The sequence below is a fragment of the Coregonus clupeaformis genome, chromosome 23 (genome assembly GCF_020615455.1).
Source record: "Coregonus clupeaformis isolate EN_2021a chromosome 23, ASM2061545v1, whole genome shotgun sequence".
Lineage (NCBI taxonomy): Eukaryota > Metazoa > Chordata > Actinopteri > Salmoniformes > Salmonidae > Coregonus > Coregonus clupeaformis.
Window position 1 is genome coordinate 25,492,898 of NC_059214.1, and position 20,885 is coordinate 25,513,782.

The 20,885-nt window shown below is 41.7% G+C and overlaps 1 protein-coding gene across 2 annotated transcripts in view; it reads left to right on the forward strand.

Moving 5' to 3' along the window:
* Nucleotides 1-507: 507 nt before the first annotated feature.
* Nucleotides 508-20,885, forward strand: part of LOC121536712 (activin receptor type-2A) — a 45,554-nt gene continuing 25,176 nt past the window's right edge. For both annotated transcript variants that reach the window (XM_041844159.2, XM_041844161.2), the window contains exon 1: nt 508-1,566. In XM_041844159.2, coding sequence (XP_041700093.1) covers nt 1,512-1,566 — 55 coding nt within the window. In that variant the 5' untranslated portion in view covers nt 508-1,511. The remainder of the gene's footprint in view (nt 1,567-20,885) is intronic.

The following is a 20,885-nucleotide window of genomic DNA, read 5'->3' on the forward strand; positions in this document are numbered from 1 at the left end:
TGTGACCACCAGATTATCTTCATAATAATAAAATAAGTGCACATAAAAGTGGTCTTATAAATAGGACAACACTTTTTGCTGGCCTGCAAAACCTGACATCCATCAAACATATTTGAAATGCAAAGACTAGGATAGCAACGAAACCGCACAGCCAAAACACACGCTCCCCATCACATTCTTCGCGATCAAAAGGGGTGGAGTGCTTGTGGGAAACAATGACCAAAACTATAGATCCTACGGCACTGTCACAGAAATACAGTAATTGTATTGATCAGGGTATCTTCAGCCATCCCATCATCGATACCTCTACTCGCGGTACACTGGGCGTGTTTATTGCCTGTCACAAATGCTCACAGAATGAGAATGCCTAGGATTGGTAGAGCTGTAAAGCTGTGGCGCATAGTGATATTTTGTCGCTCCCTATTGGCCATTATTGATGTCAGTCAAAGCTTTTAGCCGCTTAGTGACAGATGAAAAAAACAAAAACAATCTGTGCAAGCAGCCATCTTGAGTACAGTCCGCACTGGAAGAAGGAATGAGAATTATATCGACTGGAGTCGCTCAAGGAAAACCTCAACATTAAACCAAGAATACTCGACGAAAGAGACTAGCTACATCTAAAGGATTTCTTTAGATTATTTAGCTTGTTCGCCTTTTCGTGTGTGCCACACGCCTTATTGCGTTATTTTCATGTTGTGGACAAACATAGAACGTTTGGAATCAACACAGCCTTCGGGAGAATCCTTGGCTAATGTTTTCTCCAGTGTTAACTTTCCTTCGGATTGATCGCACGTGATGTGGGAAAAGAGGAATGTTGTTTAGATGGAGCACGCTACCTGGAACAATTTTACAAGCATTTATCTTGGTCATTAAATTGTAATTACGCAAACTCGACTCATTGCATTAGAGCTATAACTAGTGAGGTAACCAGTAAGCAATTTTGGCAATCTTAAACTTATGCGAGCCATAGCAGTCCTGCTGAAAGGTTATCGCTAGCTAGCTATCTAGTCAGACAGTTGCAACAAAGTAACAGTTTGTGATAATTTTTGCTAGGAGCTACTCTAGGCGATACAGTGATTCTAAAATGCGACAATGTTGCATTATTGTGTGCGGAATGGATACACCATGCAGCAAGTGCACTAACCAGTAGCCAGACAAGCTATTCGTCGGTGTATTTTTTTTTGGCCAGTAACTTTCTACAGTAGTTAGATCCATTCAAGACAAGTTATATATATATATATATATATATATATATATATATACATCTCCATATGATGCAAGCCATGTCACATTCCACAAGAATACAATAAACATCAAGGACTCTGATGTGGATATTTTAATGCAAACGTTTCTGTGACCCTACTCCATGTTGCTGGCATTGCAGCTCTTTCATTCAGTCAATCATCCGATGCATTTGCTGTAAAAAGGTACTCTGATAGGTTGGACGCTAATCCCTAAAATTTGTGACACCAGGATTTAATCGAAATAAAGGATTTGACATTTGATCGAAAATGGGAGCAGCAACGAAACTGGCATTCGGCGTCTTTCTCATCTCATTTTCCTCAGGTGGGTATTAGATAGGAAACTGTCTTCAAATATCGACAAGTGATCACATTTCCAGGCATGCAATAGTCAGAATATCTTCATACGCATCGATATCACATTGTAGGTCTATGATAATGTTATAGTTTATCCTATTTCGTGCATGACAGAGCCTAGGCTACTGTCCTTGTTTTGTGTTCTTAGTGCTGCGGGTCATATGACGCGGGAACGCGATTGAATGTACAGTATCGCTCTTGAAACAGGACAGCTTTTTGAATGGAACTGACTGTACACGATGTCCACTATTATATTATGTTTAGGTCTATGTTCATCTTCTATACAACCATAGCCATCTGTCTAGCCACTATAGCGAGATAAAATGGAAAGGGAGGTTATGTGGAGGGAGGAGGCAACGTCTGTATCAGATTGTGAGCAGCTAGTGGTATATATAATGCATACGTGCAATGATTAATGCAATGTGTGCTTTGCATGCTATGTCAAAATTGCTATATATTTTATGTCAACCTGGACTCAGGGGTAGACGTAACATAGTAAATGTAAGACCGGGACACAATCATTAGTATGATATGTTACATTTTGTATGATATGTATTGATTTGGGGATGTCCATCATCAATTTCGTATGATATGTTACAAATTACAATTCAAATGATATGTTACGAATTGGAATTCGTACAATATTTTACGAATTGCAATTTGTACAATATGTTACAAATATGACTTATGACATGTTACGAATTCCAATTTGTTGTGGCTAATATTAGCTAGGTGGCTAATGCTAACGTTAGCTGGATAGCTAACGTTAGCTAGGGTAGGGGTTAGGGTTAGGAGTTAGGTTAATGGGTTAGGGTTAGCTATCATGCTAAGTAATTGCAAAGTAGCTAAAAAGTAGTAAGTAGTTGCTAATTAGCTAAAATGCTAAAGTTGTCTGTGATGAGATTTGAACACGCAACCTGATGCTAGATGTTTGCATTATACGCCCACCCATCCAACCCGACCAACAAGCCTACTTTAGTTTTTGCCCTTTGCCCTAACCTTTTCATGCATGAGTTCCAAATATCTCTAACGGTCGCCCCAGCATAAGTTTTTTTATGCCTGTGATGTCAGAATGCACTCACTGTTCCAAAATATGACTGTTACGCAACAGGACAGTTAACCGAAGTTGTCCTCAAACTAAGGCACACTGCCTGCTAATTATCTATATCTATATGTTTCAACTTTTAATTTAAAATGATTTTCTAACAAGTTTTATTTGCTAACAACAGTTTGAATTTAGGTGTGTTCCGCCTCCTCATTAATTCACATAGAAGTTGCCCATTTCACTGTTGCGGACAATTTACGTTTAAGGCATTACTGAGCTGGACAAACTTCTCTCTTCGACTAGAGCCCAAGTACAAACTTTTTCCTCCCTGGCACATTTTCCGGCTGGCGTCCGCATTCTCTTCACTACTAATAACAACTTCGGACATGTGTGCATTCCAATCAAAGTAAGTGCCTTATTACATTATCATTATAGTTTCTGTATATCGTGTTGTCGTTTCTACTGTAGCACACCGTATGGATGGAGCATAATGTATTTACGGTTTTATTCACGTTTTCAAGTACTGGTGACAAATCATGCATTCCGATTCTTGCATAGATTGTAATGGACACATATGACGTGTGTAAAATACTTTTTTGAAGGTTGTGCTGATTATGATGAGCTAATGCTAAGCTAATTGCCAGCTATGTGTGGCACCATGTTTGTTGACATCATACAATTCATTCTGGTTGTCACGTAAACATCTGTCAGACCAAAGATGTTATAACAAAACGAGGTGAAGGGATGGTTCACTCGTCTTTCGAGTAAAGTTCCGGAAGTGAATGGTGGAAGTGAATGATGGTAGATGACACACCCCCTTCAACATGCATATTGCAAACAGACCCAACTCATCTTGTAACCTCTTATCTTTGGTTGACATGAAAAAACAAACATGGCGGCACGCACAAACTACCCATAGATTTTTCTGAAAGTGTTTTACTAAATTATTTTGATCACTGGTGAGGTCACCCGTGATGTGATGAATTGTAAATAGTAATTGCTATTAGCTAACTCATATTATGGTTTCTGTCAGCCGAGAGTTAGCTAAATATGACCGCATGTGTTAGGTCACTCTTTCCTCAGTTGGCGCTATGTCTAATGTAGCCTACATTTTCCGGTTTGGATGAGAATTGTGTTGTGCTATCTCTACTTCTGTGAATGTCTGAACATTGCATCCCAAAATAAACTGCTCACATTGAGGACATAACGTTGTAAAGACTGTGTTTGTGCAAAATCTTTCTGTGAAAAAACAGTATGGCCAGCTCAAACGCTGACTGTTGCGTCAATCGTAACTGGACTTTCTAAATAAGTGTTCTAATCACAGCGCTTTGCGCGAACGCTGCAGGAACCACTGTAGAATGATCACACCCGTGTGTTCGTACGTGTCAAAGGGTTAAGTAACCTGTATCATGTAACCATACCAAACGTAACATATCATAGTAATTTGAGTGTCCCAGATTTACATTTACTATGTTATGTGTAGTCTATGAGACCAGGCTTTTTATGCAGGAAGATTCTTAATGTGAGTATCCCTCCACTAGATTATTTTAGTATTTCTGTGATGTAAGAACAGAACATCTGATGAGGCTATATTTGACCCTATTTTGGTTGTTGATGTTTCAGTATAGGTTTGCATATGATGTGATTCTGAACTGGGCTCTGAAATCACAGTTGTATTGCCTGGATATTTACTTGTGTAGATGGGTACAGGCAACTGCCAAAATAAAGGAAACACTTGAGTAAATGAGGGATAGAAAGTGTATTGAAAGCAGCTGCTTCCACACAGGTGTGGTTCCTGATGAGATTAAGCAATTAACATCCCATCATGCTTAGGTTCATGTATAAAAATGTGCCCAGTTGCCCATTATTTTGGCTACCATGGCTAGAAGAGATCTCAGTGACTTTCAAAGAGGGGTCTCAAAGGAGCATAGGGGGTTTAAAGGGTGTGTTTCAGTCACCAGATCTCAACCCAATTGAAGACTTATGGGAGATTCTGGAGCGGCGTGTGAGACAACGTTTTCCACCACCATCAACAAAACACCAAATGATTGAATTTCTCAAGAAAGAAAGGTGTCGCATCCCTCCAATAGAGTTCCAGACACTTGTAGAATCTATGCCAAGGCGCATTGAAGTTATTCTGGCGGCTCGTGGTGGCCGAGCGCCCAATTAAGACACTTTTTGTTGGTGTTTAGTTTATTTTGGCAGTTACCTGTACATTCTGATACATTCATGCATAGCTACTGTATGGCATGTTATTTGCCTATCATTATGCAAAAGCCTATATAATGGTCTGTTGTACAGTAGTATTCGCTATTTTGTTTTCTTTAACTGAACAACAACACAGATACTTATTTATTTTCGGTACATTCCAAAGAAAGCAGTTAGCTGGACAAAAAGGAAGTTGGTCTCTTGTTTAAAATATTGCTTGTTGGCACTCAAGGATTCTGTATGTGTGTGTGTGTGTGTGTGTGTGTGTGTGTGGCGGTTTTGTTTGAAACAAGGCACATGCTGCTGGCATCTGCCCTGAGAGACATATGTGCTTATCACTCTGCACTCTACAAAAGCCCCTTTGCACAGAGCAGAGGGAGGTGGGGGGCAAAGACTCAAGTCATCTCCTGAGTCAAAGCTTCATTTACTTAGCATTAGGCAGAGTGCAGTTTGTGCATAGTAAACAGGGCCCAGCTAGGCCACATAACAGATGAGTTTGAACTAAAGCAATCTACTCGCTTTTCCTGAATGGGTTTCCCCCAATTAGGACTTTGACCTCAACAGAGGGTAAATGTCAGTTACACAAACACCTCACCTCAATGCTACTTGATCCGCACATAGCATACCGTCTTGCCGGAGCTATGTTGATGTTATTTTGAGGAAGTAGCAAGTTTCATTGCTCGATTACCTGGGTCGTTCTGCAGGTTGCAGATAGAAATATCAGAATAGAGCAGCTGACATCTGTTCTGTTCTACATAATATAGGCCTATTCCTATCTGAACACTCCACAACACTGTGTCCTACTGAACACAGCCCTACAGTATAACGCTAGCGGTTTGGAATTTTGGTGGCCTGTTGATAGGAAGGCCCTCTGCAAAGGTTGTGGCACGGACAGATTGCTTGTGCTAAGGAGACCATAGCTGGGTGGGTGCCTGGAGCAAGGTTAATTACACTCCCCCTTAATCTGTTGAAACTAGTTGTAAATTTGATTGGAGGGAAGGAAAATAAAGTCTGCTGGGTTGTTGTCACACTTTCAAAGAAACTCTCTTGTCTGTTGAATTACATTTTAAGTTACCAATTTCTCAGAATTGCACACATGCTTTTTCTTCTTTTTCTCACTTTCTCTCTCTTTCTCTTGCTCTCTCTCTTTATATAGTTAGGCCTATGTCTCTCTCACACACACACACACACACATCATGAAATACACCAACTAGACTATGGTGTGTTAAGTCATGATGCATGTTCAAAGGATTGCCGGGCCATGTTTATGGGGAGCCAATCTGCGTCTCAAATGGCACCCTATTCCCTATGTGGTGCACTATTTTTGACCTGGTCAAAAGTAGTGCACTATAGACAGTGAGGGAAATAAGTATTTGATCCCCTGCTGATTTTGTACGTCTGCCCACTGACAAAGAAATTATCAGTCTATAATTTTAATGGTAGGTTTATTTGAACAGTGAGAGACAGAATAACAACAAAAAAATCCAGAAAAAGCATGTCAAAAATGTTATAAATTGATTTGCATTTTAATGAGGGAAATAAGTATTTGACCCCCTCTCAATCAGAAAGATTTCTGGCTCCCAGGTGTCTTTTATACAGGTAACGAGCTGAGATTAGGAGCACTCCCTTTAAGAGTGTGCTCCTAATCTCAGCTTGTTACCTGTATAAAAGACACCTGTCCACAGAAGCAATCAATCAATCAGATTCCAAACTCTCCACCATGGCCAAGACAAAAAAGCTCTCCAAGGATGTCAGGGACAAGATTGTAGACCTACACAAGGCTGGAATGGGCTACAAGACCATCGCCAAGCAGCTTGGTGAGAAGGTGACAACGGTTGGTGCCATTATTCGCAAATGGAAGAAACACAAAATAACTGTCAATCTCCCTCGGCCTGGGGCTCCATGCAACATCTCACCTCGTGGAGTTGCAATGATCATGAGAACGGTGAGGAATCAGCCCAGAACTACACGGGAGGATCTTGTCAATGATCTCAAGGCAGCTGGGACCATGGTCGCCAAGAAAACAATTGGTAACACACTACGCCGTGAAGGACTGAAATCCTGCAGCGCCCGCAAGGTCCCCCTGCTCAAGAAAGCACATATACAGGCCCGTCTGAAGTTTGCCAATGAACATCTGAATGATTCAGAGGAGAACTGGGTGAAAGTGTTGTGGTCAGATGAGACCAAAATCGAGCTCTTTGGCATTAACGCAACTCACCGTGTTTGGAGGAGGAGGAATGCTGCCTATGACCCCAAGAACACCATCCCCACCGTCAAACATGGAGGTGAAAACATTATGCTTTGGGGGTGTTTTTCTGCTAAGGGGACAGGACAACTTCACTGCATCAAAGGGACGATGGACGGGGCCATGTACCGTCAAATCTTGGGTGAGAACCTCCTTCCCTCAGCCAGGGCATTGAAAATGGGTTGTGGATCGGTATTCCAGCATGACAATGACCCAAAACACACAGCCAAGGAAACAAAGGAGTGGCTCAAGAAGAAGCACATTAAGGTCCTGGAGTGGCCTAGCCAGTCTCCAGACCTTAATCCCATAGAAAATCTGTGGAGGGAGCTGAAGGTTTGAGTTGCCAAACGTCAGCCTCCAACTTAATGACTTGGAGAAGATCTGCAAAGAGGAGTGGGACAAAATCCCTCCTGAGATGTGTGTAAACCTGGTGGCCAACTACAAGAAACGTCTGACCTCTGTGATTGCCAACAAGAGTTTTGCCACCAAGTACTAAGTCATGTTTTGCAGAGGGGTCAAATACATATTTCCCTCATTAAAATGCAAATCAATTTATAACATTTTTGATTTCTTTTTCGTTATTCTGTCTCTCACTGTTCAAATAAACCTACCATTAAAATTATAGACTGATCATGTCTTTGTCAGTGGGCAAACGTACAAAATCAGCAGGGGATGAAATACTTTTTTCCCTCACTGTAAGGAATTGGGTGCCATTTGATACAGAGTCCAGGGTTCTCTCTGCTCATCATCCCCAGCATAGTAACGCTCATCTAGACAACTCAGTAGGAGATCATTAGAGAGGAACACCACTTTTGTCAACACATTTTTTTTATGTGGTGGAGGATAATACACACAGCATCCATACTGATCGCTGTTTGGATGGAAAGCCCTAATGCATTTGTTGAACCCCTCACTTAGGCCTATAGGGATTAGGGTGATATGTACATTGTAGCCTATAGGGGATTAGGGTGTGTTGTTTCCCTTTGGGGCTCAACATATGTTCTTATCTGTCAGTGGTACATCAAATAGGTTGTTGTTAATCTTTGGTAAAAACACAATTGGTATTTAAGGGGTTGGCTATGTTTTGTCATAGAGAAGTTGTTATCCTCTTTGTTCTCCTGATGTAGGCCTAGACCTAGCAGACTTCAACACATTTAGGCTTACCCAACCAAACTCTATGCACCATTGCGCCAACAACCAAGCAACGGGTATAGAAATTGAACTGGTTGTTATATTCTGAAGTGCTGTGACCAGCGTGTTTTTCTATGCAGAAAAGGCCAATTTCACTCATAGGCCTCCACTGCTTCATATGTAAATGTTATTCTGGATTGTACAACAAAAGCCCCAAAATCCCACCCTCTCCTCTATCTTGAATTTTAAGCAGTTCCTCTCTTCGACTACAATTATCGCATTAGGCTACCCTTAGTGGCTCTTACAAGAGGGGGCCCTCAAAAGAGCGCAGTTAAAATGTGTACTACTCATTACCAAAAGTTATTTGGTCACATTAGGCAAAAATACCCCTCATTAAGACGGCCTAACCTTGCATCCTGAGCAGGGGACTGGAGCAGCACACCATTCCATTTATTGTTGCCTCCAAGCAAATGATCAAACAATGGTCACCACCCAGAAACAAGCTACAGTAGAGACAAGCTACGTTAGAGACTAGCGACAGTAGAGACTAGCTGCAGTAGAAACAAGCTAAGGCCTCCTTAAGGTAGAGTTGAAACTGGTCTTCACAAAGATTCTGGGCATAAGACATACAGTTGAAGTCGGAAGTTTACATACACCTTAGCCAAATACATTTCAACTCAGTTTTTCACAATTCCTGACATTTAATCCTAGTAAAAATTCCCTGTCTTATGTCAGAATAATAGTAGAGAGAATTATTTATTTCAGATTTTATTTCTTTCATCACAATCCCAGTGGGTCAGAAGTTTACATACACTCAATTAGTATTTGGTAGCATTGCCTTTAAATTGTTTAACTTTGGTCAAATGTTTTGGGTAGCCTTCCACAAGCTTCCCACAATAAGTTGGGTGAATTTTGGCCCATTCCTCCTGACAGAGCTGGTCTAACTGAGTCAGGTTTGTAGGCCTCCTTGCTCACACACGCTATTTCAGTTCTGCCTACACATTTTCTATAGGATTGAGGTCAGGGCTTTGTGATGGCCACTCCAATACCTTGACTTTGTTGTCCTTAAGCCATTTTGCCACAACTTTGGAAGTATGCTTGGGGTCATGTCACGACATTTTCCTTCCTCATTATGCCATCTATTTTGTGAAGTGCATCAGTCCCTCCTGCAGCAAAGCACCCCCACAGCATGATGCTGCCACCCCCGTGCTTCACGGTTGGGATGGTGTTCTTCGGCTTGCAAGCGTTCCCCTTTTTCCTCCAAACATAACGATGGTCATTATGGCCAAACAGTTCTATTTTTGTTTCATCAGACCAGAGGACATTTCTCCAAAAAGTACGATCTTTGTCCCCATATGCAGTTGCAAACTGTAGTCTGGCTTTTCTATAGCGGTTTTGGAGCAGTGGCTTCTTCCTTGCTGAGCGGCCTTTCAGGCTATGACGATATAGGACTTGTTTTACTGTGGATATAGATACTTTTGTACCTGTTTCCTCCAGCATCTTCACAAAGTCCTTTGCTGTTGTTCTGGGATTGATTTGTACTTTTCGCACCAAAGTACGTTCATCTCTAGGAGACAGAACACGTCTCCTTCCTGAGCGGTATGACGGCTGCGTGGTCCCATGGTGTTTATACTTGCGTACTATTGTTTGTACAGATGAACGTGGTACCTTCAGGCATTTGGAAATTGCTCCCAAGGATGAACCAGACTTGTGGAGGTCTACAATTTTTGTACTGAGGTCTTGGCTGATTTCTTTTGATTTTCCCATGATGTCAGGATCAGAAGCTTCTAAAGCCATGACATCATTTTCTGGAATTTTCCAAGCTGTTCAAAGGCGGAGTCAACTTAGTGTACGTAAACTTCTGACCCACTGGAATTGTGATACAGTGAATTATAAGTGAAATAATCTGTCTGTAAACAATTGTTGGAAAAATTACTTGTGTCATGCACAAAGTAGATGTCCTAACCGACTTGCCAAAACTATAGTTTGTTAACAAGGAATTTGTGGAGTGGTTGAAAAACGAGTTTTTATGACTCCAACCTAAGTGTATGTAAACTTCCGACTTCAACTGTATCTATGTTTGAAAAATTCTGGTAACTTTCCCCAAATTCCCAGGTTTTCCAGAAATCCTGGATAGATAATTCCCGGAATTGGGATGGAATAAACAGGAAATCTGGAATTCTCCAACCAGGATATCTGGAAAATTTGGGAAAGTTTCAAGAACTCTGCAACCCTACACATACCATATTTGTCAGTCTCCCCTTAGTGTCCCCCTCTGTAGGGTGATATTAGGTTGCCCGCCCCCCCCCCCGCATCTTTCTACCCTTTACTGTCAGGTGTAACTCTGTGTACTGCACTGTACCTCACCTTAATTACAAAAATATATTTCTACCCACATGTGCTCGCTATCCAAATATAATATCTATGTGAACTGCTTCAACATGATTCAATAATGGCTCTCTGATGGAAGTTTGTCTGCCTCCGTATCACATATACCAGCAGAGAGCCCCCATCTTGCGGTCAGATAGTTTCCTGGGGTTTGTTTGCTCTCTCCTTTTTCTCAGAGTTTTAAAACTCTATTTAACAATACCCCATATATCAGGTTGTGATCTACAAAAGGGATGCTTGTCTGACAAAAGACCTGGCCTCTCAGTCAACAAAACTAACCACTATCCCACTCGTAGCTTGCTAAAGAGTTGCCATAACAAATAGCAGACAGCGGTACGGGACGGTTTGTTTGTTGTTTCTTCAGATCATTATCAGAACACTTGCAGTGTGCTCTGTGGGACAGCGCTCGCTCGATGCAATCGACTGCGGATTTCACAAACGAAAAAGGTGCAAGGATGACTATTCTACAACTGGTTTGTTGACCTTTCTTTTAACACAGGTTCCATAACCGGATCAATACTTTGACCTCAAATTGGATCATCAGATTTTTTTTAATTATCGTGTAGTGCTCACTGAGGTGGATTACAGTAACCAAGATGGTGTTGCAGGCCATAGCACTGTGCTTGTATGAATTATGTACATTCACCAGTTGTAGCTGTGAAGTCAAGATTGTTCACTTTAAAGGGCAAACTATTTGGAAATCATACAATGCCTTGTTTCCCCATGGTTTGCTCCTGTTGTTCCTCGTGTCAGAGAGAACATTCTGTTCTCGTCTGTACTTAGAATAGAGAATAAGGCCCTAAGGAGCATGGAATTTAAAGCACTCATCAGACTCAACCTGCAGCCCCCATGGTACACACTGGGACCAAATGTGACACAACAGTTGGAGATACACAGGGAAGTGTTCTATGGGGAATTGCTTTATGGGTTGGCGTTCCAGGCTCAATTCACAAGAGGGTGTTTGATGTGACTCAAACTTAACTTTAGGGCACTTAACTCTGTGTACCCTATGGACACTCAGCCATAGGCTACATGGAGTTCCACTGCACTGGAGTAGCAATCACAGTCAATCGTTATGCTAGTAATTAGCCCACCAACAAGTATGAAAGTGTCAAAGGGGTACGTACCCCAAACCCCCATTATCAGCTGTCAGACTTTAGCGTCCTTCCCTGTGTGTGTGATGTCTGAGACACCTTTAATAACAACAGGGCGCTGTTTTGAAAGGCCTCCAAAACCAAGCACAATAATACACACACAGAGTCAAAGAGACACACACTTGAACTCACACACACACACACACAACTGCATATCCTGGAAATGTGGAGCCACAGAATATACACAGAAAGATACAAAAAATAGTCTGACTTGAATAGACGGAAAAGATCCCCCTCTCGGAAAACAAATGGCCCATTCAAAACCCCATGTTGTCCTAATGTTGTTCATCAGACACAAAGAATGCAGGCCCATTCATTCATACTGTAAAACAGCTAAACACAGTGATGAAGTCAGATCCCTTAATCCTGGCTGGAATGTCCGTCCAGCTCCGGCAGCCTCATGGGTCTCAGCACCAGTTTGCTGCTTATCACTCCAACTGCAAAAAGTGTGACGTTATATGCTCTAAAAAAGATCAGGGGGAAACAATCACATTTTCACCTGAAAACAGTCCTGTTTTGTTACAGTTTACTTTGAGAAAAGCTATTTGCTCCCTCGTTTGTTCGCAGGAGTAACAATTAGGCCTAAATGTTCAAAAATGAGCTGAGTGCTTTTCATGCAAATGTCATGATATTAACTGAAACTTAGCTTGGGTGAAGAAAGAATGCACAACTACTACACAGACTTGTAGCCTACTTGTTTGGGTTTCTGAACTATTAGTACTCTACTAAGAACACTTTGAGGACTCTCACTCCTGTAGTGTCACGAGTCGTTCCACCAATTGGGTCCCTTTTGAGATCTGTAACTTGGTGGGGGGGGGGGGACTTTAGATTTGACCTAATTTTAACATTCTGTCATAAAGAGCACGTTAAACTTAATTTAAAAAACATGTTTTCCCATCTCAAGAGTTTAAATTTAAAAAATATTATAAATAGTGCCTATTAAGTGCCAAATAAAGTAACAGGGTTGACCGTAACAGGGTTGACCGTAACATGGTTGACCGTAACAGGGTTGACCTTAACCGGGTTGACTGGTACAGGGTTGACCGTAACAGGGTTGACAATTTCATCTTAAATCAGCCTTTAATCCCCCTTTGACAGGGGAAATGGAAGCTTGTTGTGTGCAACAGGGAGGGGCAATTGAATGCAAGCTTCACAAAATAATGAAATGATTAAAACATTTATAGTCTGTCTGTCAATGGATAACAGGGTTGACATATATTGCCATGGGGCAGAGAGAACAGTTTTAAAGCTACAATATGTAACTTTTTGGGCAACCGACCAAATTTACGTATAAATGTGAGTTATAGATCTGTCATTCTCACTGAAAGCAAGCCTACGAAGCGGTAGATCTGTTCTATGTGCGCTATTTCTATACTTTCCATTCTTAAGTTTCATTTTTGCGACTTTTACTTTCGGTTTTGTACACTAGCTTCAAACAGCTGAAAATACAATATTTTTGCATATTGGAAAATATATTTCACAGCAGTTTAGATGGTACAATGTTTCTCTGCACAATGACTCCTTGTTTTGTCACAAACTGAAATTAGGCGAACTATTAGAATTTTAGCAACCAGAAAATGTGATTTCTACATAGTGTACCATTTAAAAGTTAGTTTCCTGCAATTCTACACATTTTGCCATGGGGCTGAGAGAAAATGTGCAGTTTTAAAGCTAATATTCTGCAATTATACACATTTGGCATATGCCTTGTTCTTATGCTATCTGAGTGACTCAAACATTAAAGCACTGCTAAATGCATGTAGGGGAAACACTGTGTAAAATGCTTTTTAAATTAAATATTGGTGTTGCACAATTTCTACTTAAAATATCAGGGGACTCAAAAGGCACTGATTTTGTTGAACAACCTACATAGCCTAGGCCTAATGTTATAGTTGATGAAGTGATCAAAGCCATAAGATGTCATCCATTGGAATGGTACAGTATGTGCTATGTGCAGCAATTTGATTTCAATAGTTGATTGAACTTGTATGTGTGGATCTCTGAATACAAGCTACAGTGGGGGAAAAAAGTATTTAGTCAGCCACCAATTGTGCAAGTTCTCCCACTTAAAAAGATGAGAGAGGCCTGTAATATTCATCATAGGTACACGTCAACTATGACAGACAAAATGAGAATTATTTTTCCAGAAAATCACTTTGTAGGATTTTTAATGAATTTATTTGCAAATTATGGTGGAAAATAAGTATTTGGTCAATAACAAAAGTTTCTCAATACTTTGTTATATACCCTTTGTTGGCAATGACACAGGTCAAACGTTTTCTGTAAGTCTTCACAAGGTTTTCACACACTGTTGCTGGTATTTTGGCCCATTCCTCCATGCAAATCTCCTCTAGAGCAGTGATGTTTTGGGGCTGTCGCTGGGCAACACGGACTTTCAACTCCGTCCAAAGATTTTCGATGGCGTTGAGATCTGGAGACTGGCTAGGCCACTCCAGGACCTTGAAATGCTTCTTATGAAGCCACTCCTTTGTTGCCCGGGCTGTGTGTTTGGGATCATTGTCATGCTGAAAGACCCAGCCACGTTTCATCTTCAATGCCCTTGCTGATGGAAGGAGGTTTTCACTCAAAATCTCATGATACATGGCCCCATTCATTCTTTCCTTTACACGGATCAGTCGTCCTGGTCCCTTTGCAGAAAAACAGCCCCAACGCATGATGTTTCCACCCCCATGCTTCACAGTAGGTATGGTGTTCTTTGGATGCAACTCAGCATTCTTTGTCCTCCAAACACGACGAGTTGAGTTTTTACCAAAAAATTATATTTTGGTTTCATCTGACCATATGACATTCTCCCAATCCTCTTCTGGATCATCCAAATGCACTCTAGCAAACTTCAGATGGGCCTGGACATGTACTGGCTTAAGCAGGGGGACACGTCTGGCACTGCAGGATTTGAGTCCCTGGCGTGAGTGTGTTACTGATGGTAGGCTTTGTTACTTTGGTCCCAGCTCTCTGCAGGTCATTCACTAGGTCCCCCCGTGTGGTTCTGGGATTTTTGCTCACCGTTCTTGTGATCATTTTGACTCCACAGGGTGAGATCTTGCGTGGAGCCCCAGATCGAGGGAGATTATCAGTGGTCTTGTATGTCTTCCATTTCCTAATAATTGCTCCCACAGTTGATTTCTTCAAACCAAGCTGCTTAGCTATTGCAGATTCAGTCTTCCCAGCCTGGTGCAGGTCTATAATTTTGTTTCTGGTATCCTTTGACAGCTCTTTGGTCTTGGCCATAGTGGAGTTTGGAGTGTGACTGTTTGAGGTTGTGGACAGGTGTCTTTTATACTGATAACAAGTTCAAAGAGGTGCCATTAATACAGGTAACGAGTGGAGGACAGAGGAGCCTCTTAAAGAAGAAGTTACAGGTCTGTGAGAGCCAGAAATCTTGCTTGTTTGTAGGTGACCAAATACTTATTTTCCACCATAACTTGCAAATAAATTCATAAAAAATCCTACAATGTGATTTTCTGGAAAAAAAAATCTCAATTTGTCTGTCATAGTTGACGTGTACCTATGATGAAAATTACAGGCCTCTCTCATCTTTTTAAGTGGGAGAACTTGCACAATTGGTGGCTGACTAAATACTTTTTTCCCCCACTGTATATTTATAATTGCACTTGTTTCACGTCTATGGGGGAGTGCCTGTCTCGCCCTGGCTCTGGGGACTCTTATATGTTGAGCCAGGGTGTGGAGTTTCTATGTGTTATTTTCTGTGTTCTAGTTCGTGTTTTCTATGTTGGCCAGGGTGGTTCCCAATCAGAGGCAGCTGATTCTCGTTGTCTCTGATTGGGAACCATACTTAGGCAGCCTTTTGGCACTTTTGTTTTGTGGGATCTTGTTCCGTATGGTTTTGTTATTTAACCTAGGACTTCACGTATCGTGTGTTGTTTTTGTTCGCCTTGGTCCGCCGCTTCTTATAACGATTCTTATAACGATCGTGACAGTGCCTGTTGCACCCTGTGGAGATGGAGCACAAGAGAAAGTGTCTTTGCTCCCCCTTTGGCATATTTTCAAATCACATACCCCTCCCACTTAATCCTGGTTGCCCGGCCTGCGCTGGACTGGACAAGATAATCAGAGGAGTTTGCCACAGACAGGCTTGATGAGCTGGCAAAGTGTTTTTTTTAAGCCATCTTGGTTGTGCCACTAAATCTAAGGAAAATGCCTACAGTATGGCTCTTCAGTTGTTTAGAACCAGCACTTGGGCATTTTAATTGCATTACTGTAGTTTTCAGTTAGGGTTTCAAAAGGTGATTTAGATATTCTGTCGACCCCCTGTTTGGACCAATGTATTAACCCTTAGTAAACCTGGTGCTTGTGATTCCCAATGCCTCTCTGGGCCAAATATTATGAGGAGTATAGTGGAGACAGAAGGTCCTATGCTGGAGGAAGGTTTAGGCTGAGTCTAGTCAAGCCTATTTGAGATTGTCAAGATGGAATGATGTTTCTGTGTTGGCTCCTAGTCCATACAACATTGTCACAGGTCCTGCCCAATCCAACTATTCCCCAGTAGTCAATAAACAAACTGTGCCTTTTGAACAGTGATTTGTGTTAAGCATCTGGGTAAATTTGCCTGTTTCAATTTGCTGACCCAGATCTGTAATCATGGTATTGGGGCTTCGACGAATGATGTGCATCTTCGGCTGTGCCTTCCTCCTCCTCCACCAGGCGTGGATGTGACAGTAATTCCGGCAGATTCCCTGTAATCCTGATAATGGCGATTTGTGTCTCCGGAACTAATCCCCTGGATTTATTCCCACGAGGGGCAATTAGCAAATTAATTCCCCCCAAAATAATTTTCTTCATCCATGCTGCCACAGACTCCACAGCATCATTTGTTTTTTTTAGAGAGGCATTATGTTGTTATTATTGTAAGGTTTACACATTTATGAATATTAATTAGGAAAATGGGTCTCTTCTTGGACTAGGGCCATGAGTAACGGAGAAATTGATTTGATGTGTTCAATGTAAGCGAAATGGCCTCATGTGGGCTATTTTGGAATGCATACAGTCAGTTAGGGATGGGCATTTGAAATTATTTAAATATTCAAATAATATCATGATTTTTTTGGGGATAGTAAAAAAAAAAATGCCACAGTTGTTTTCGGGGTGCTATTCCGGTAGCTTTTGTCAAACAGTAGCCTAGGCTAACAGCAACAGTGAAAGGGAAGTCTGATGTTTGCCATCATATAACTGATTCTGTTTCAATGTTTTCTGGTGAGTGTTTTGCATTTTGTGTCAGGGCTTGTGGAACCTCCGTTGGTGCGCGCCAGTAGGCTAATCGCTGAAGTGGGAAAATAGCATACTGTTGTCAGGGCTGACCGGAGGGCTAAATGCGGTATGATAGTAAAATGCCTTTTCATGTAAAATGCACCCCATAACCTATAGCCCATGAGAGAGAGAACTAGCTTGCAAATAAAACAATCACTTTGTCCGTTCTCAGAACTGTAGGCTACATTTACTGTATGCAACTGAAAACAATGTCAAAGCCACATGACGTCTGAAGCAGCTGTAGCTCAATGCACCGTAGGCTACAGTCGTGGTCAAAAGTTTTGAGAATGACACAAATATTAATTTTCACAAAGTCTGCTCCCTCAGTTTTTATGATGGCAATTTGCATATACTACAGAATGTTATGAAGAGTGATCAGATTAATTGCAATTAATTGCAAAGTCCCTCTTTACCATGAAAATAAACTTAATCACAAAAAAAACATTTCCACTGCATTTCAGCCCTGCCACATTTTAACATTTTAGTAGAGCGACTTACAGTTAGTGAGTGCATACATTTTCATACTAGCCCCCCGTGGGAAATGAACCCACAACCCTGGCGTTGCAAGCGCCATGCTCTACCAACTGAGCTACAGGGGACCAGCTGACATCATGTCAGTGATTCTCTCGTTAACACAGGTGAGAGTGTTGACGAGGACAAGGCTGGAGATCACTCTGTCATGCTGATTGAGTTAGAATAACAGACTGGAAGCTTTAAAAGGAGGGTGGTGCTTGAAATCATTGTTCTTCCTCTGTTAACCATGGTTACCTGCAAGGAAACACGTGCCGTCATCATTGCTTTGCACAAAAAGGGCTTCACAGGCAAGGATATTGTTGCTAGTAAGATTGCACCTAAATCAACCATTTATCGGATCATCAAGAACTTCAAGGAGAGAGGTTCAATTGTTGTGAAGAAGGCTTCAGGGCGCCCAAGAAAGTCCAGCAAGCGCCAGGACCGTCTCCTAAAGTTGATTCAGTTGCGGGATCGGGGCACCACCAGTGCAGAGCTTGCTCAGGAATGGCAGCAGGCAGGAGTGAGTGCATCTGCACGCACAGTGAGGCGAAGACTTTTGGAGGATGGCCTGGTGTCAAGAAGGGCAGCGAGGAAGCCACTTCTCTCCAGGAAAAACATCAGGGACAGACGGATATTCTGCAAAAGGTACAGGGATTGGACTGCGGAGGACTGGGGTAAAGTCATTTTCTCTGATGAATCCCCTTTCCGATTGTTTGGGGCATCCGGAAAAAGCTTGTCTGGAGAAGATAAGGTGAGCGCTACCATCAGTCCTGTGTCATGCCAACAGTAAAGCATCCTGAGACATTTACATTTTAGTAATTTAGCAGATGCTCTTATCCAGAGCGACTTACAGATAGTGAGTGCATACATTTTCATACTGGCCCCCAGTGGGAATGGAACCCACAACCCTGGCTTTGCAAATGCCATGATCTACCAACTGAGCTACACGGGACTATTCATGTGTGGGGTTGCTTCTCAGCCAAGGGAGTGGGGTCACTCACAATTTTGCCTAAGAACACAGCCATGAATAAATAATGGTATCAACACATCCTCCGAGAGCAACTTCTCCCAACCATCCAAGAACAGTTAGGTGACGAACAATGCCTTTTCCAGCATGATGGAGCACCTTGCCATAAGGCAAAAGTGATAACTAAGTGGCTCGGGGAACAAAACATCCCACATTTTGGGTCCATGGCCAGGAAACCTTAATCCCATTTGAGAACTTGTGGTCAATCCTCAAGAGGCGGGTGGACAAACAAAAACCCACAAATTCTGACAAACTCCAGGCATTGATTATGCAAGAATGGGCTGCCATCAGTCCAGATGTGCCCAGAAGTTAATTGACAGCATGCCAGGGTGGATTGCAGAGGTCTTGAAAAAGAAGGGTCAACACTGCAAATATTGACTCTTTGCATAAACTTAATGTAATTGTCAATAAAAGCCTTTGACACTTATGGAATGCTTGTAATTATACTTCAGTATACCATAGTAACATCTGACAAAAATATCTAAAAACACTGAAGCAGCAAACTTTGTGAAGACCAATACTTGTGTCATTCTCAAAACTTTTGACCACGACTGTACATAGCTAAACTCTACATTCAAAACCCTACATTCAAATACAAGTTTGTTGTTTTAGGAAAGGTCCAATGCAGCCATGTTTATCTCAATATCAAATTGTTACGCAGAAAGTACCTTACTGTAATTGATTTCAATTGATTTCAATTAAAATGGAAAATAATTTAGCTAGGACTGTCTAGGAGTGGTCTGAGACAGAGGCCTAATGGGAGGGATGTGTAACCTGAAAACTAGCTGTTATTGGCAGAGAGGAGGGCAAACTCTATTTGTTATTGGTCTATTAACTTATAACTTCTAGTGATATCACCAGGTGGTCCAAAAATCCCATCCAGCCAAACAAGCAGAAATTTCAGCCGGTGTTTTCAAAAGTACATTATCACAACTTTCACAATTTCACAGTATTATTCCAACCTCATAGTGTGGAAATATATATAAAATACAGGGAAATCACATTTTTGACTGCTCTGCCAATTTTACTTTAAGCATGTCAAATGTCATGGTATAGCCTTGTGTGTAACAATGTCACATGGATAATTGAATTTAGACAAAGCTTTTTCATTGTTAAAATCAGCCCCCACCCCCCAAATAAAATGAATACTCTCACAAGTGTTCGAATACTAACGTCCGTTCGGATATCCGAATATTCGATTAACCGTGCCCATTCCTAAGTCAGATGCTATCTTCTTCCCCATAGCAGCACTGATCTCTGTGAGGATGTTATTCTCATCATTGGTTTAGGCAAATTTCTTTATGTGAAGAAATGTTTGGGAATAACTGTCTAAGATGTCCCATTGTCAGGAACATTAGTGAACAGACTGTAAACACATGGTCAAACTGTGACCCCTCTGAGAGGTAGCCTACAGTAAATGGTGTCTGTACTGTATGCCCAGTCCAGCTTGTTCAGCACAAGCAATCGTGGCGCTCCAACTCCTCCCCCGGGCTTGTTTCTTCCTTGGCGCCAACAGTCTCTCTTCACTCAACCTGCGTGACCAGTTTCCAGATCTCTGGCCCCTGGGCTCAGAGCATTCCATGTTTAGCTGGCACTCTGTGTTGTCCCTCATTATTGATTGTCAGAACAAACGGCACTGTAGGTCCCTGCTTCCTGGCCCTGGTAGATATGAGCGGAATTAAAAGACTAAGAGAGGCCCCTCTCAGGGGGCCCCTGGCTCTACTAACCTGAGGCAGGTGACTTTTGGTTCTCTCTCTCTCTCTCTCTCTCTCTCTCTCTCTCTCTCTCTCTCTCTCTCTCTCTCTCTCTCTCTCTCTCTCTCTCTCTCTCTCTCTCTCTCTCTCTCTCTCTCTCTCTCTCTCTCTCTCTCTCTCTCTCTCTCTCTCTCTCTCTCTCTCTCTCTCTCTCTCTCTCTCTCTCTCTCTCTCTCTGTGTCTTTCTTTCTTTCTCTCTCTCTCTCTGTCTCTCCCACTATCTCAAAATACCTCCTTGTACTTTTTAAATTATGCATTTCTTGTTTTTAATTAAGGATGTGTGGGTCTTTTTACCCCCAAAGACAAAATGAGTTAAGAATAGACTTTACAATAGATTACGTAGGCTAAACAGTAGCATTTTATCCTATCTGAGCTGAATCAAGCCGACAAGCCTATTTATAGAAAGCTTTCTAAACTTTTAGTTCTCCTATATTTGGCACACGTAGAGAGATGAGAGAGATAAATACCTTTGCATGCTCATTGGTGTGTGTCAGAGCCTCTGTTCCCTGCCTTAGCAAGCAGAAGTGTCACCATTG